The sequence below is a fragment of the Halichoeres trimaculatus genome, unplaced genomic scaffold (genome assembly GCF_033239565.1).
Source record: "Halichoeres trimaculatus isolate MK-OKI-2021-1 unplaced genomic scaffold, fHalTri1.1 fHalTri1_scaffold_10, whole genome shotgun sequence".
In the NCBI taxonomy this organism is placed as follows: domain Eukaryota; kingdom Metazoa; phylum Chordata; class Actinopteri; order Labriformes; family Labridae; genus Halichoeres; species Halichoeres trimaculatus.
In genome coordinates, this window is record NW_027437187.1 from 27,484,832 (window position 1) to 27,498,683 (window position 13,852).

General features: G+C 39.3%; 1 protein-coding gene across 2 annotated transcripts in view; it reads left to right on the forward strand.

Annotated features, from left to right (window-relative positions):
* Nucleotides 1–13,852, forward strand: part of tp53i11b (tumor protein p53 inducible protein 11b) — a 45,758-nt gene that overhangs the window by 19,261 nt on the left and 12,645 nt on the right. For both annotated transcript variants that reach the window (XM_074678384.1, XM_074678383.1), the window contains one exon: nt 12,711–12,850. In XM_074678384.1, coding sequence (XP_074534485.1) covers nt 12,722–12,850 — 129 coding nt within the window. In that variant the 5' untranslated portion in view covers nt 12,711–12,721. The remainder of the gene's footprint in view (nt 1–12,710; nt 12,851–13,852) is intronic.

Here is a 13,852-nt window from a genome sequence, read left to right on the forward strand (position 1 = left end):
AATTTTATAACACAACCCCTGTGTCCTCCCAATGACTTTTCTGCCTGATGACAGGTTATCATTAAGTAGTAATATAGATAGTGAACACTTTCAAAAAGTCAGTAGTTGACAGAGGGTGTAAAATTAAAAGATATGGGGCATCTGGGTGTATTTAACTTTCTCTCTGATGTTTTTATATCTCACAAGGGACTGAGATATTCCCAAACAACTAATTAAAAGGACACCAGCTTGTCCTGCACCAACACCAAATGCCTGAAAGCTTGATGAGCTTAACTCATAGACTACAGCAAAAACTCTCTCGGCTGAACTCCAACTTGTGAAATTAGTTTGCACCAAGAAGCTTAAGGTACACAGTTTCCACAGTTATAAATGAACCACAGCTTTTAAAAAGTAAGAGGAAGGAGAAAGTAAAAAAAAACTTTTATTCCCTTGAATTTTAGATGTGGCAGCCTGTTTGTATTCATACTCAATCAATTTTTTATTTTCACTGGTGGATGTCAATAATTAGAGGGCAGATTGGCTGATAAAAAATGCAGATGTCATGTTGTTGTTATAATAACAAATGGGAAACAAATTAAAATAGCTGAACTTGAATGAATTATTGAACATGGAGTCCGCTCTGTAAGATTTTGTTCTGAGGGAATTTTGGGGTTCCTGCCCATATTAAGCTTTTAAAACTCTAGAAAGGGTATGAACAACTGAGCTCTGAGTACATAAATTCAAATGGACTGAAGGGAATTACTAACATTGCTCATTAGCAGCCACACAATGTCTGCAGACATAATTTGATTTTTAAATTGGCTTTCTGTATGCAGCTAACGGCCGACGTCACTCATGTCAAATTACCATTAATTGGCCCCAGTCAAACCTGGCATACTGATTCTTGTAGTGGACGCTAAAGCCTCGTTCCCACTAAATGGTTCAGTTCAGTCCATCTTGGTACAGCATGCATTTTGTGGCGTTTCGATTGAGTAATCTCGGGACCGATCCTCAAATTACTGACCCTTCCTGTGGCACTTTTTGGCACCCTTCTTCGGGTGCCAGACATACGCCAAAGGGTGGAGCTAGAAACTCTGCAGTCTGTTGATTGGTCAAAAGAATCATCACTTACTGTGCGACAGCAGTTGCTATATTTCTCCTCTCGGCACACAATCTTCTCTGACACACAGCTTGATTGTACTTTGTAAAAACGAGCCACATAGTAATAAGAAAAAAGACAAATTACCTGATGTCTTCCATCATTGCTCTTTGTTTTTTGTGTCACGCTTTTCTTATTCTTTGGATTTATTATCAAAGTACACTGTGTCATGCTGCTGTGGCGCCACACCATTATGTAACTGGCGTGGCTATCAGTTTACAGCTTACACACCGCCTACCAAGAGGGGGCATGGTTGGCTGTAGAAACGCAAACAGGATCAGGCCTTACTGAACCAACCCCATCTGATCCAATCTAAACAGTACTGATCTGGGGCTTAACTGACTACCGTAGCAGGAACCATGCTCACTTGCACAAAGCAAGAGCAAATAGCAACAGCAGAATAAGCTGTTTGGCGTTGGCAGAGAAGATTTGGCACGTTTGCCGTGGGCACAACCCACATACTCATCTCTGCTGCTTATCCTACAAGTGCATGTTCCCTAGAATGCGGCAACTATTAAAGGAGAAACAGACTTTCTAAGAAAATAAGATGTATTGCAGAGAAGAATTATGACAACAAAAAAATCTACCAAAAGCAGATTTCATTACTTTTCTACTACGTTTTTTTCAAACACATGAGAGAAAAACACACTGTCCAACACTCTGTTTGCTCAGTCTGTAAACCATTAAGTTTTAAACCACCCAACTGTGATGGTTCATCTCATTTTCACAAACCAAGTGATACAAGTACATGAAGGACATAGGCTGTCACACCTATTGGGAAACGAATGCAAGCAGCGCTTTCTCAACATCCAGACATCCTGAGTCAAACCAGCAGATGAGTGTAGACTGGCTCTTCCTGTCCTCAGTTTGAGATGTGCTGTGCTGGGTAATTAGAAAATCCGTATCATAAGCGACAAACCATGAGAGAATTAATGAGAATGAATTTATTCACGTCAGGAGATAATTCTGAGTGGGCACTAGAGACAGACCTTTCATTGAGGATGACCTGCTCATGTGTTTCTAGTCAGCCAGACTAAGTCATGTTGTGCGTCACTTTGTCTTGGCGCTATACGATGCTCCTACATATCTCAAACATGGCAGTGAGGGGATTTAGAGGCTATACAGCAGCTATGTCTCATGTTATTTATGGAAAGAGGAGGAGATGAGCAGGCTGTGGAGTCTGCTTTCTTATTTTGAGTAACACATTTGGTCACAGTTGCTCCTCAACACCTACACGCTGCTTTCTTCTTACAATACATTTATTATTTTTACAGGATGTCTTTTTTAGTCACCTACCAGAATTTTCTCAGGGACTTCACACCTTCCCCACAAGATCATCCTCCACTGTTTAAGCACCTTTTATTTACACTGCACATGTTCTCTGACAAAACCCTGGCAAAGGAGCAGAGCAGTCTTATTTACTATGCATATTGCTGCAACAGATTCTCACTCCGTTATCCATCCCAGGTAGACTAACCTGGCTTCTTCCCAAAGCACAATGAGTCATGTTGCATTTTGCCTTGTGATAACATTCTCCATCCTCTCTTCGTATACCCTTCAGGCTGATACATGATGATGCTCTGCGAAGACATGCTCAAACCCAGGATTGTAAGATGCCATATCTCCTCCTCGCTCTGTAACAGTAACAGGCTTTTCAGCATACCTCAGTGAGACACCTGCCCGTCTCATTTTCTGAAACCCTTCAGGCTATTTTATGCTTCACATCACAATATCACACATGAAATACTTTCAATCTGGGGGATATACCTCTTTCTTCCACACTGAATGGAGTGTTGATGCTTTCTGAATCGAGACGTGAGTCACTCTCATTTTGCTGAAATGATCGAGTGGGTGTGCTGTGTTTAGTCAGTTTTTACCTGCAGTATCTTCAGATGTGATTAAAACAGGAAAAAGGGTTTGCAGAACAAAAAAGGTCTTCCCTCACTCACAACTACTTTTTTTTTTAAGCCGTCTTTCCCCAAGAAATGTGGAAACTTGTTACTCAGTGTTGCAGTTCATCATGCTGAGATGATATGCATTCTGGGGGACTATTTGATGAACTGGGAACTTTAAACACAATAAATTTGAAATCAGCTTCTGTAAGGGTTGCGTCTATCTAGGCATTGTCTTTGGACAAAGTAGCACTTCTATTATTCCATCTTGTCCTGTACATCAACTTTGCACAAAAATGAGGCAATTTTGAATGGTACTTTATTTCTTTGTTGTAACATTACGTCTTGGCAAGAAATCTTGTAATCTGTTGTCAAGCTTGTTTGCTTCTCATTTACATGGTGCCACATTTGTGAGGAACATGCATTTGTGGAATGAGCAGCAGAGCTGAGTATGTGAGTTGCACCCATGAAAAATGTGCCAAATCTTCTGTCAATGCCAAACAGTTTCAGATTTTCTTTCCATTATTTATATGTTTATTTTTATATTTAACGTATTTATTTATTTCATTTTATTTTAATTTATTTATTTTTGTATTTATTTATTTATTCATTTATTTATATACTTATTTATTTATTTATTTATTTACTTATTTATTATTAATATTATTATTATTATTTATTTTATTTATTTATTTATTTATTTGTTTGTTTATTTATTTATTTATTTGGGGGGGGGGGGGGTAAGTTCTGTAAATAGTGTTTGCTAAAAATAAAAAAATAAACTTTGTCTTTTCTTTTACCAGGCAAATGTATCACTCACAGAGTCCCTCTACTTTAAAGTAGCAGAAATAGTGTTTCTAGAGCAAGCTGTTAATCACATGTCTGACACCTGCCCTGTGGCGGTGGTTTCAGGCGTTAAAAATAACCATGCAAGAATAGTCAGTCTTCTTCCTGATGGGCTTGTTTGCTTTTGTAGGTTATATAGAGGCTTCAGCTTTGACTATTAGTCTGTGTGTAGGCTAAGTGATGCATCTGTATTTCAAATAAACTTACCACTAAAAGTAAGAGAACTTGTGTTTGTTAGCTTTTTTCTTTGTCGTAAGGATGCTTCTTGGCAATGAATCTTACACCGCTGGAAAGCTTGTTTTATTTCTCCATCCACTAAAAGCAACTTAAGTGCAATAGCTTTAATATTTTAAAAAAAACACATCAAAACAACTTGAAATTATAAAATTTATCTAATTTTTTCAAACCCATCCATTCTGCCACCATGCAAACAAAATAATGCTCAGACTTAGAGCATATACGCAGTGAGAGAAAGAATAAAGGATTTCTGCTTAAAGGATAGGTTCGGTTTATACAGCTTTTACATTGTTTATAGAATGAAGTAGAACAAAATACTCACCCAGAAGGCTTTCCTGATCGAAGCAGTGCTTCAGGAGATGTTTAGATCCAAAATCGTGCAGCGGACGTCCGTATAATGGGATCCATCGGGGCATAGACAGTGCGCTCCTAAAACTGCATAAAACGTCCGAAACTTATGTTTTTCACCAATATTCCATCATGGTCCGCTCCGGGTTAGTCCTCTGCTGCAGTCTGTGTCACTCCAGACAGCGCTGTGTGGCTGTACTGACCTCTGAACTGACGAAGACTTTGTTTACGATTGCCCCTCCGGGCATGCGCAGTACTCTCTGGAGAGCTGACTCCTTTCTTTGAGTAAACGTAAACAAAGTCTTCATCAAACAAGCCTTCTGGGTGAGTATTTTGTTCTACTTCAATCTATAAACAATGTAAAAGCTGTACAAACCGAACTTATATTCTTTTATGTATAATGCCTGAAACACAATGGCAAAAACACAAGCTGTATTTGTAATTTTGTAAAGTTGTTGCTTCATAAGTTGTGTTCTCACAGAGGAAATACATGACACATTTTCATGTAAATAATGTATGTAATATATGCTTGATTTTTTATGTATGACACACAAATCTTTTGACAGTAACCTTGCCCCATATATTTCTCTTTTAATGCCGCATTTCTAAGGATGATCCAATTTTTGGATGAACAGCAAAGCTGTGTGTAGCACTGATGAAAAATTTGCCAAATCTTCTCTGCCGATGCCAAACAGCGTATTCTGTTGTTGCTGTTGACTTTTGCATAAAGCTGAGCAGATAAATCGTAAATGCAAAATTAGTTAGTCTCCAGTGACTTTTTTATGACATAAAAGTGTCAACCTTGATCTGATGATAAAAGAAAAACCAATGTCTCGAAACTGCTCCCCGATTGGATGCACTAACAATTAAAGGAGGCCGAACAGGCAGGCAATACGACTTTTAGTGTCAGCTGAGGATGAACAAGAGGGGAAGTCCAGACAAACTGTTTTGCTTGAGTCTAATTTTTGCTAACCCTGGTTTTGATCTTTGATTTTTCGGACCCCTAAAGTGTCCTTTGAGAAAAGGATCCAAAACAATCACATCTTGTTTTCTGTGAAATATTCAGACTTTGAATTTTGTACAGCCCCTCTTAAATACTGGGAGATGATGTTGATAATGGTGCACTGAAAAAATAATGAGGGCAGTGCAAAAAATCACAGGTCATACCTTTCCACTCATTTGACCCATCTGTTAGCTGTTTCAGTCTGCATGTTTTATTGTGTTTAATGGCTGATCTGCAGCTTTGTTGTCTGTGAGTGGGCACTTATTGGGACAGTGTGTCTTCACTCCAGCTGACATAATACACATCAAAGTCTGTTCATTAATCCTCAAATGTCACCTGCGACAGAGCTGAGGACGCCAGCAGAGTCAGTGGTGGCTCTCGGCAAAGACCTCATCATCAAAGGTGGAGTCAATCATGAAAAGGTGCTTTCAGTAATGAAGAAGCGATTGCCGGTTGCCAGGCAACTCCATCGGCATTACACTGACAAGTCAAGGAGCAGTGGCAGGGGGGATTCAGACATGCATGTCTTTTAAGCACGGGGGAGAAGAACAGCTCAGCCCGTGAGATGTTTCTGGCCAACTGCTTTACTGCAGACTGATGGCTTTGCTAATGGGGTTCAGATGACTTTTCAAAAGAGGCGTCTTTTAATGGGACAGAATGTGCTGTCTCTTGCACCCTCTAGAAGCCCTGTAATGAAAGCAGCAGACTTTTTTGTGGATGGGGAAGTTCTTGGACATACTTTGTTGCTCTTGTGTTAAATGAGAAAATAAAAAAGGGACACAGCAGGCTGAAGAAGTGATTGTTTTAGTGTTGATAAGAATCTCATATCATCTCTGCTCAAGCTGTTGCTAATGTAATTTTAAAAGCAGCCTCAGTGTTTGGCTGTGCATGTTGCTGGCTGATTTAACACTTCCCTTTTCAAACACTGGAATAGAGCTTTAGAAGTACGTCTGCCTGTTACAGAAAAATCTGATCCTTACTCTTTTTTCTTCTTACAGAGTATCCCCCAACAAAGCTAGAAAAGCACTCAGAGAGTGCAGACCTCCACCAAGCATATTGTGATTGTCACGCAACACTTTAGTTCTGCATTAATGTAATACTCCCTTTCAGCTGACTGTCTGCTGCAATTTGGTGTTAGTTGAAGGTTTGTACAATAATGTGTTACCTGAAAGTGTTGAAAATTATGATGACCCAGTACATATTTCATATTCCAGAACTTAGTATCCAGAATATTGCCAAGATCTGGATTGTACTTTCACATCTGTTAGAAATTATGGTGACCTTGTCTTGTATTGTTTTGCAAAGCAATCCAACGATTTATCGTGAAGTTACATATGGTAAAAACTAGGGCTGCACGATTATCGCAATCGCAATCGCAATCGCAATATCAGCACATGCAATTACATAATCGCAAAAGAGGATATCGCAATCGCAATATCAGCACATGCAATTCAGATTTTTCTCCATGATAACCAAGCAAGTCTGTAGACTCATCATGACACAACTTTTTTTATTAAATCGCAATCGCAATATTGTCCACCTAATTGCAAATCGCACCTTTTCCCCAAATCGTGCAGCACTAGTAAAAACGTCTCTCTCTCACAATGATAAAGAATCCTTTAAAAAAATCTTGAATCCTGACGGTGACGGATCACCTCCAAAATGTAATCACTTCTTCCTTATCCCTTTCCCATTTTGAACATTTCCTGAAAATTTCATCAAGATCTGTTTGTTACTTATTGAGTTATGTTGTTCACAGACAAACAGACAGACCAACTCTCCAAAAAACATAACCTGCTTGGTGGAGTTAATAAGATTTCACTGTTCCTTTTTTTCTAACCAGGGTCTCCACAGCACTGTCTATCTTCAGATTCCCTGTCTAGGTTGTTCGTGGCGGGTATCCCCATGAGTAACAGAGTTCCCCACTCTCCTCTCTGTTCTCTGCTTTGGTAGCTCTTACTGCAGATCGTGTCAGAAAAGGGAAAGTCTGGAGACTCTTTCTCTGAGTGGGAGTCTGGCTGGAATGTTTGACAACAGAGGTCTGAACACATGCTGTGTCACCTTCACTGACCCTTAAAATCCTGTGTATGCTTGCCAAATGCAAGGGAGTGTTTCAATTCAAGACCTCCCATATGTATGCAAATGAAAAGTAGTCACTTCCGAGCTCCAAGCTGTCATTCCTTTCAGCCCAGATTGTGCTTTTGCACCTCATACATCAAGCTTGAGTTATAAACTTTTGCAGTTGACTGAAGTGATGTCAGGTTCCTCACACTGTATATTTCTGGGAGCCAGAAAATGTTAGACTTGCTGCTGTTATATAAAAGGAAAAGCAGCAGACAGGTGTTTTCACACCTGGTTGGTGTGGAGGAGCTGCTCTGAAACTGAGGATGTTTTCCTCCTCCTTGGGTCGATGGGTCTAGACATATGTAAACACAGTAATCACTCTGATGCAGAACAAAACAAGCAAGAAGAGGTGGTCTCAGCTCGCTTCCAATTAATCTCTGGAGCAAATGCAATAAACCCAGCAATGGGAACAAACAGCTACCTGACTCATCACACTAGTAGTTGTAGACTTGTCATAAAAGATACTGTGATACAGCTACTGGGCTTTTTCAATTACATCTGATAGCAACAAAGTAAATGTAGGATTACTATCCACAGAAAAGAAACAGTCAGCAACATCATAGGAGTGAACCTTTGCAGTTTTGTGGGGTGGTGTCAGACATTTGACAAATGTCACTGAGGTATTTGACCTCTTCACTGCAGCCTCACTTTATTTTGACAGTTCACAAGTTGGTAGTGCTGGAGAAGGCACACTAAAGCACACGCAGCGAAGAGTCAAACACCAAGGTGAAGAGTGGAAATGGATGAACACCTACCCCAGGGCACCCTCGGTTCACTGTGCCCCCCTGTCTTAACGTTGCCTGCCCCCCAGTTTTAGAACCACCAGTTTAGCTTATCTTAGCAATTCCCAGAATGCATTTTAGCCATGTTATACCGTAGGGTATTTAATGTTACAAATTGTTCGATTTACAAATAGCTTGTCTCATAGTTGATTGTCTCTGACTCTGTCACTTATAAATTAAATTGGGTAAGAATATTATTTTTTTTATTAAACAACTATTGTAACCATTAGTAAGGAGGGTACACAGTTGATACCATACAATACCACACCAACTTTATTTATACAGCTCTTTTAAAAACAACCACAGCAGTAAACAAAGGGCTGTACAGGTAGATAAAAATAAATTGACAAGCAACCTCTGCTGCTTGTTGCAGTCAATGCTGCGTTACAGGCAACCTATTACTTGTGATTTTCCCACCTGTAACTTGTGAAAGTGCACTGGAACGGCGGTTGAACTCCTAACTTCCCACCCGTGAACTTGTACCAGATCGATGTACTCTGAATTACAACTTGTGACGTCAAATCTAAGGATGCACCAATACCGATCCTGGTATCGGTGCCCCTCGAAGCTGGACTGTAATCAGTGGGACGGAGCCAATGTATGGTGCCAATCCAGGCAACCAGCTTTATCCCTTTCTCCTTGGATACTTGATTTGAAATGTTACCTCTGATGCTCTTTCTTTAATTGTTACTGAATTAGCAGTCTGCAGGTTTAAAACTATTACAATTGAATATTAATTTGTACACATTCTGAAGTATTGGGTTTTACCAAACTGACAGTAAAAGTTTAAATATTTTATAGTTAAAATATGTTAACTTAAGGCACTCCATATAATTATTTTTTTTCCTTTTACTTAAAACATTACCAGTCTTATCCCTTAGTAGAGCATACAGGTTATTATTAAACACTGGTATCAGACCGGTGTTGGTATTGGTCGATACTCAAAGCCCAGGTATTGGAATCGATATCAGCATTAAACCAGAAAAGTTGGACTGGTGCATCCCTAGTCACATCAGTGCCCAAACAATATGGTACAGCTGGGTATTGCTCTAATGTTATTCATCTGCTAATAATAACGCATCATTGGCAGCTACTAATCAATACAAAACATGTTTTAATATAACGACAAATTCCGTAAAAGAGAAAGTGTAGGCTTCTGTTACCTTATGCGCCATTTACCTCCTCTGTTTCTCTCAAATGAGCAAGTTGCAGGCTCCTTTGGTAAATTAAATGATTAAGAATTATGCTTATAATGTCTGCCCTGTTGGTTTGTTTATATACTAGAATTCCTTGCGCTCAAACCGAAGTCATAATTTGCCAGGAACACTTTCAGATTGGAACTTGGAGATTTCAACTGGGAAATTCTGAGCTATGGGTTTCCTGGAATGCAGCAATAACTAAAGTGTATTGAACGGGGAACAAGAAAAGACAAAGCAGAGAAGCAATACACAGAAAGTCTATGCTGTCACAAAGAGCGTTGATGGTGTTTTGCCCAGAATTACAGCTTGGTTGGCTTTTGTGTTTTACTGAGCTACCACATTGATAATGTCTTTGCATTTTGGAGGGATGCATTCATTTTCAAGGGAACAAAATTTTTCATTTAATTTTCAAGCAGAATATCAGTAAGCTCTGGATATTCCATGATAACTAAGCATGACATCTGATAACACAATTTTATTGTGTTGCCATCACAAATCACAATATTAGCCCTGGTAACGCTCAGTAATAATATGATACTTACTAACCCTGCAGCACTAGTGCACACATGGGTCTGTATGCCTCATTGTCTCTAGTTAAACCACATTGAGGTGACATTATTGAGTTGATGATGATGATCTCGGCTGTTGCTTGTCCCTATTGACTCCACTGGCACAATTCATTAACAGTGATCAATAGGACCACCATTGTGTCTCCTGTTATCACATCTGGCTCGGGAGCAGGCAGAAAATACAAATAATGGCTGCTAAATGTTTGTCATTTGAGATAATGCTTGTGAGAATGTGTTGATCAGACATGTTAAAAATTATGGGTAGGCTTATTAAACAAAGAAATCCCAAAGTCCATGTTTTTTGCATGAGAAAGATAATGATAATCGTTGTATTGTATGGTTTCAGAAGGATAAGCAGATTATTTTCCTCATTTCCATGGTTATGAAATTCTTTTTTTATTACTTTGGAGCCAAACGAAGCTGTGCAGCAGTGTAGCTTGAATCTGTTTTAATCACCGGAGCATGTGGAGATAGAAATAAGTCATGCTGAGAGCTTAAAGCAGAAACTGAATTGAAAAATGAAAGATATTATACGATCAGAAAAGAACAGAGATTTAAACCTATAAAGCTTTAATTATTTGTCATATACACAAATAAACTTACGCTCATATAAAATAATCTGACACGTTGTTTACATAATGTGTGCCATAAGACCACACGTTGTCACATGAAACCTGATCATTAGAGTGAGACGCTTGTTCAATGAAGTGTGCCTGTATTTACGTGTGTGGTACTGTGTGTGCAAAGCAATAACCTGTAACACCATCACACCCACTGGCTCTTTGGGCAGGCCTGAAGCTGTGAGTTGCCTGAAGCCATGTTGTGTAATTATTTTTGCATAGCTCTCAAGAGGATTATTGGTAGATTGATAGATACCGCTTCCTGCCTCTGTTGTCGGGAGGTGCCTTCTTCAGAGGGAGAGGTAGTTATGACAGAGGCTTAGCTCCAGTAGTGTCTTGTATAAATAATGTACCCTGTAAACCCAAAAGTTCAAATTACTCCATTGGATAAATCTATGAAAACTTAAAACCAATTTACCCAAATGTCTGAGTTTTCAGTGCTGAAACTGATGATTTCTGGGTAGATTTAACTTTAGTGACTGTTTAAGTGAGCACAACTTAAAACCACTCGTTTCTGTGTCTGCGGTTTGTAACCGTGAGCAAGGTGGGGACGCAGGCAATATGAGACCCTGCTGTACTTCTGCCAGGCTGTCTGTGCTCCACATGACACATACTGTTTGTCTGTGCGTCACAGCATGGACGACCTGTCTGTGCCCCTAGTAGCATCGATTAGCTGTCTTTGCTCTATGTGGTGTGGACTGGCTGTGTGCGTCAAAAATAAATGTATCTTTTTACATTTTCAAAATTGGCCTGAATAGCATGATAGTCCAGTCAAAAATTTTATTTATTTATATATTAACCATTAGGCACACTGCAAAAGTCAGTCAGTACAGGATCCTGTGTAATGGAGCACATACCATCAGTCAGTTTACAGCAGGGTCTCGTATCTACTGCCTTCCCTCCTCACTCACGGTTACTAAAGTTATGAAATTGGAGCTGATTTTTCTTGCGTTTTTAACCATGAGTGAGGAGGGAACACTTAAGATATGAGACCCAGCTGTACTTTAAAATGTTTAATTTAGTTATTCGGATCTGCTTCAGTCAGTTCATAAGAGAAATTTGTTGATATCACATCTTTCAGTTTTAATTAAGGTCAACTTATTATGTTTTACAGTTATATGCAACGTTTTTTAACATGACTTAATGTTTCAACAAATATGTAACAAATAAGCATCAGGTTTATTTGATTAAAGACATTCAGTAGAATGATTTTCCATAATAACCATAACCACTTAAGATGCTGAGTAGGGCTGCAGCTATCGAATATTTTAGTATTCGAGTATTCTACTGAAAATCCCATCGATTAATTGAGTAATCGGATAAAATACATTTTTGTTTAGTTAAAGAGCAGTTATTTTTTAAATGAAAATTTTTATCTTTAAGAAATAGAATTTTCTGATACAGCATGTCAATAAGAGCACTTGCTTTGGTAGCTCCAAAATTTGTAAACACACTTTGACACATTTTTTGTGCCTTGTACATCTCATCAAATGTTGCAGACCCAAATGGCACTTGTTTCGTAGAATGACCCATTAGTCTCCAAACTCCAGAAAAGAAGCTAGATTTGTTGCTAGTTGCTATTTTGTATAAGAGGTTGCTTGAGGGTCTGAAAACTTTCTTAATATGTCCTCAGCTCTATTTGAAATACCACTCTTTGATCTTTTTTAAAATTAAACGATTCCTGGAGGCAGAGAAAATTACTTGAATATTTTTTGTAATTGAGTACCTCAAATCATTCAAGGAATCGTTTCAGCTCTAATGTTGAGTTAAACTAACTTCAGTTTTTCATACTTTACTACTTAGTATTTGGAGGTAAGCGGTTTGCAAGCATTTTTCAAGTAAACTCAACTTATCTAGGTTTACAGTGTATTTTTTTTCTTCATGTGTTGCTGAAATTACAATATAACCCCTGAAAGGGTGCTTGCCTAACTTTTTTTCAACCTCTGTTTCAGGTGTGTACGCCATGGCTTCCAAACCTCACCCTCCTCTCATGAAGAAGCACAGTCAGACAGACCTGATCAGCCGTCTGAAGAGCAGAAAGATCCTTGGAGTCGGCGGAGAGGATGATGATGGCGAAGTGCACCGCTCGAAGGTTAGATGCAACACATGATTTTTGTTTTGCTGTCGTCTTTTTAATTCAGTCACGCATCACTGCAGACAACAAAACAAGTGCAATCATCATCATCAGTGAGATAGATGTCATTGCAGAAATGCCATTTAACCACCAATGCATTCATTCATCCCGTGAAGAGCTATGGATTCCTTTCAAGAGTCACAATGGGCCACTAATTAGCTCATCACTCTCACAGTGCTCTATTGTGTGCACTTGCTCCTTCTGCATCAGTGAATCGAGATCACATAATCTCATGAGCCACCAAAGCTCCACTGTGACCGGCTCCCCTGAGAGAGACCCCCTGCTGCCTCCTGCGTCTCTTGTGTTGTCTTCCTTCCTCACATGTATTTACACATTCATATAGGTGGAGAACAAGGATGTGGACACCAAAAACAAAACTGCACACGGGCTGCCAAGAAAAACACTTCTCATATTCATGCTGACGGTATACTGTTTGTTCTTCCTTTTTCAGAGAGCTTGAACACCAAGATTCAAATGATTTTTTTCCTCATCAGATTGCTTTAGATGATCACAGGCAGAGCACACTGTTCCTCACTGAAATATTAATCAGGCTATGTGTGTGGGAGAAGAGAAGGGAACAGAAGGGAGCGGGCATACGGTGGTGGCTGATAGTTTGTGATGAAATGTCGGCCCCCTTTTTTTCTCAGCCCTCCTCAGTGTTTGTTTTCTCTCCCAATGTTTTAGCGAGGAGCCTGACCCGTACATCTGCCACTCTGTCCCTTTCAAGAAGCATGCTCATGCAGGCTTCAGAGCAAGAAACACTTGATCCTTTGTCTTAACAAGGAATAAAGTTTACGTTATTCAGATTAGACACTTTTTTTAATGAGTGGTGATGCAGGAACGGGTTCAGGCTTTGCAACACAATGCTTTGGCTAATGGTGTAGCTACACTCAGATTAGCTGCTGCATCTTGTGTAGTGCAAGACAAATCTGCACATAAAAAAACTAAAATTTATAATTA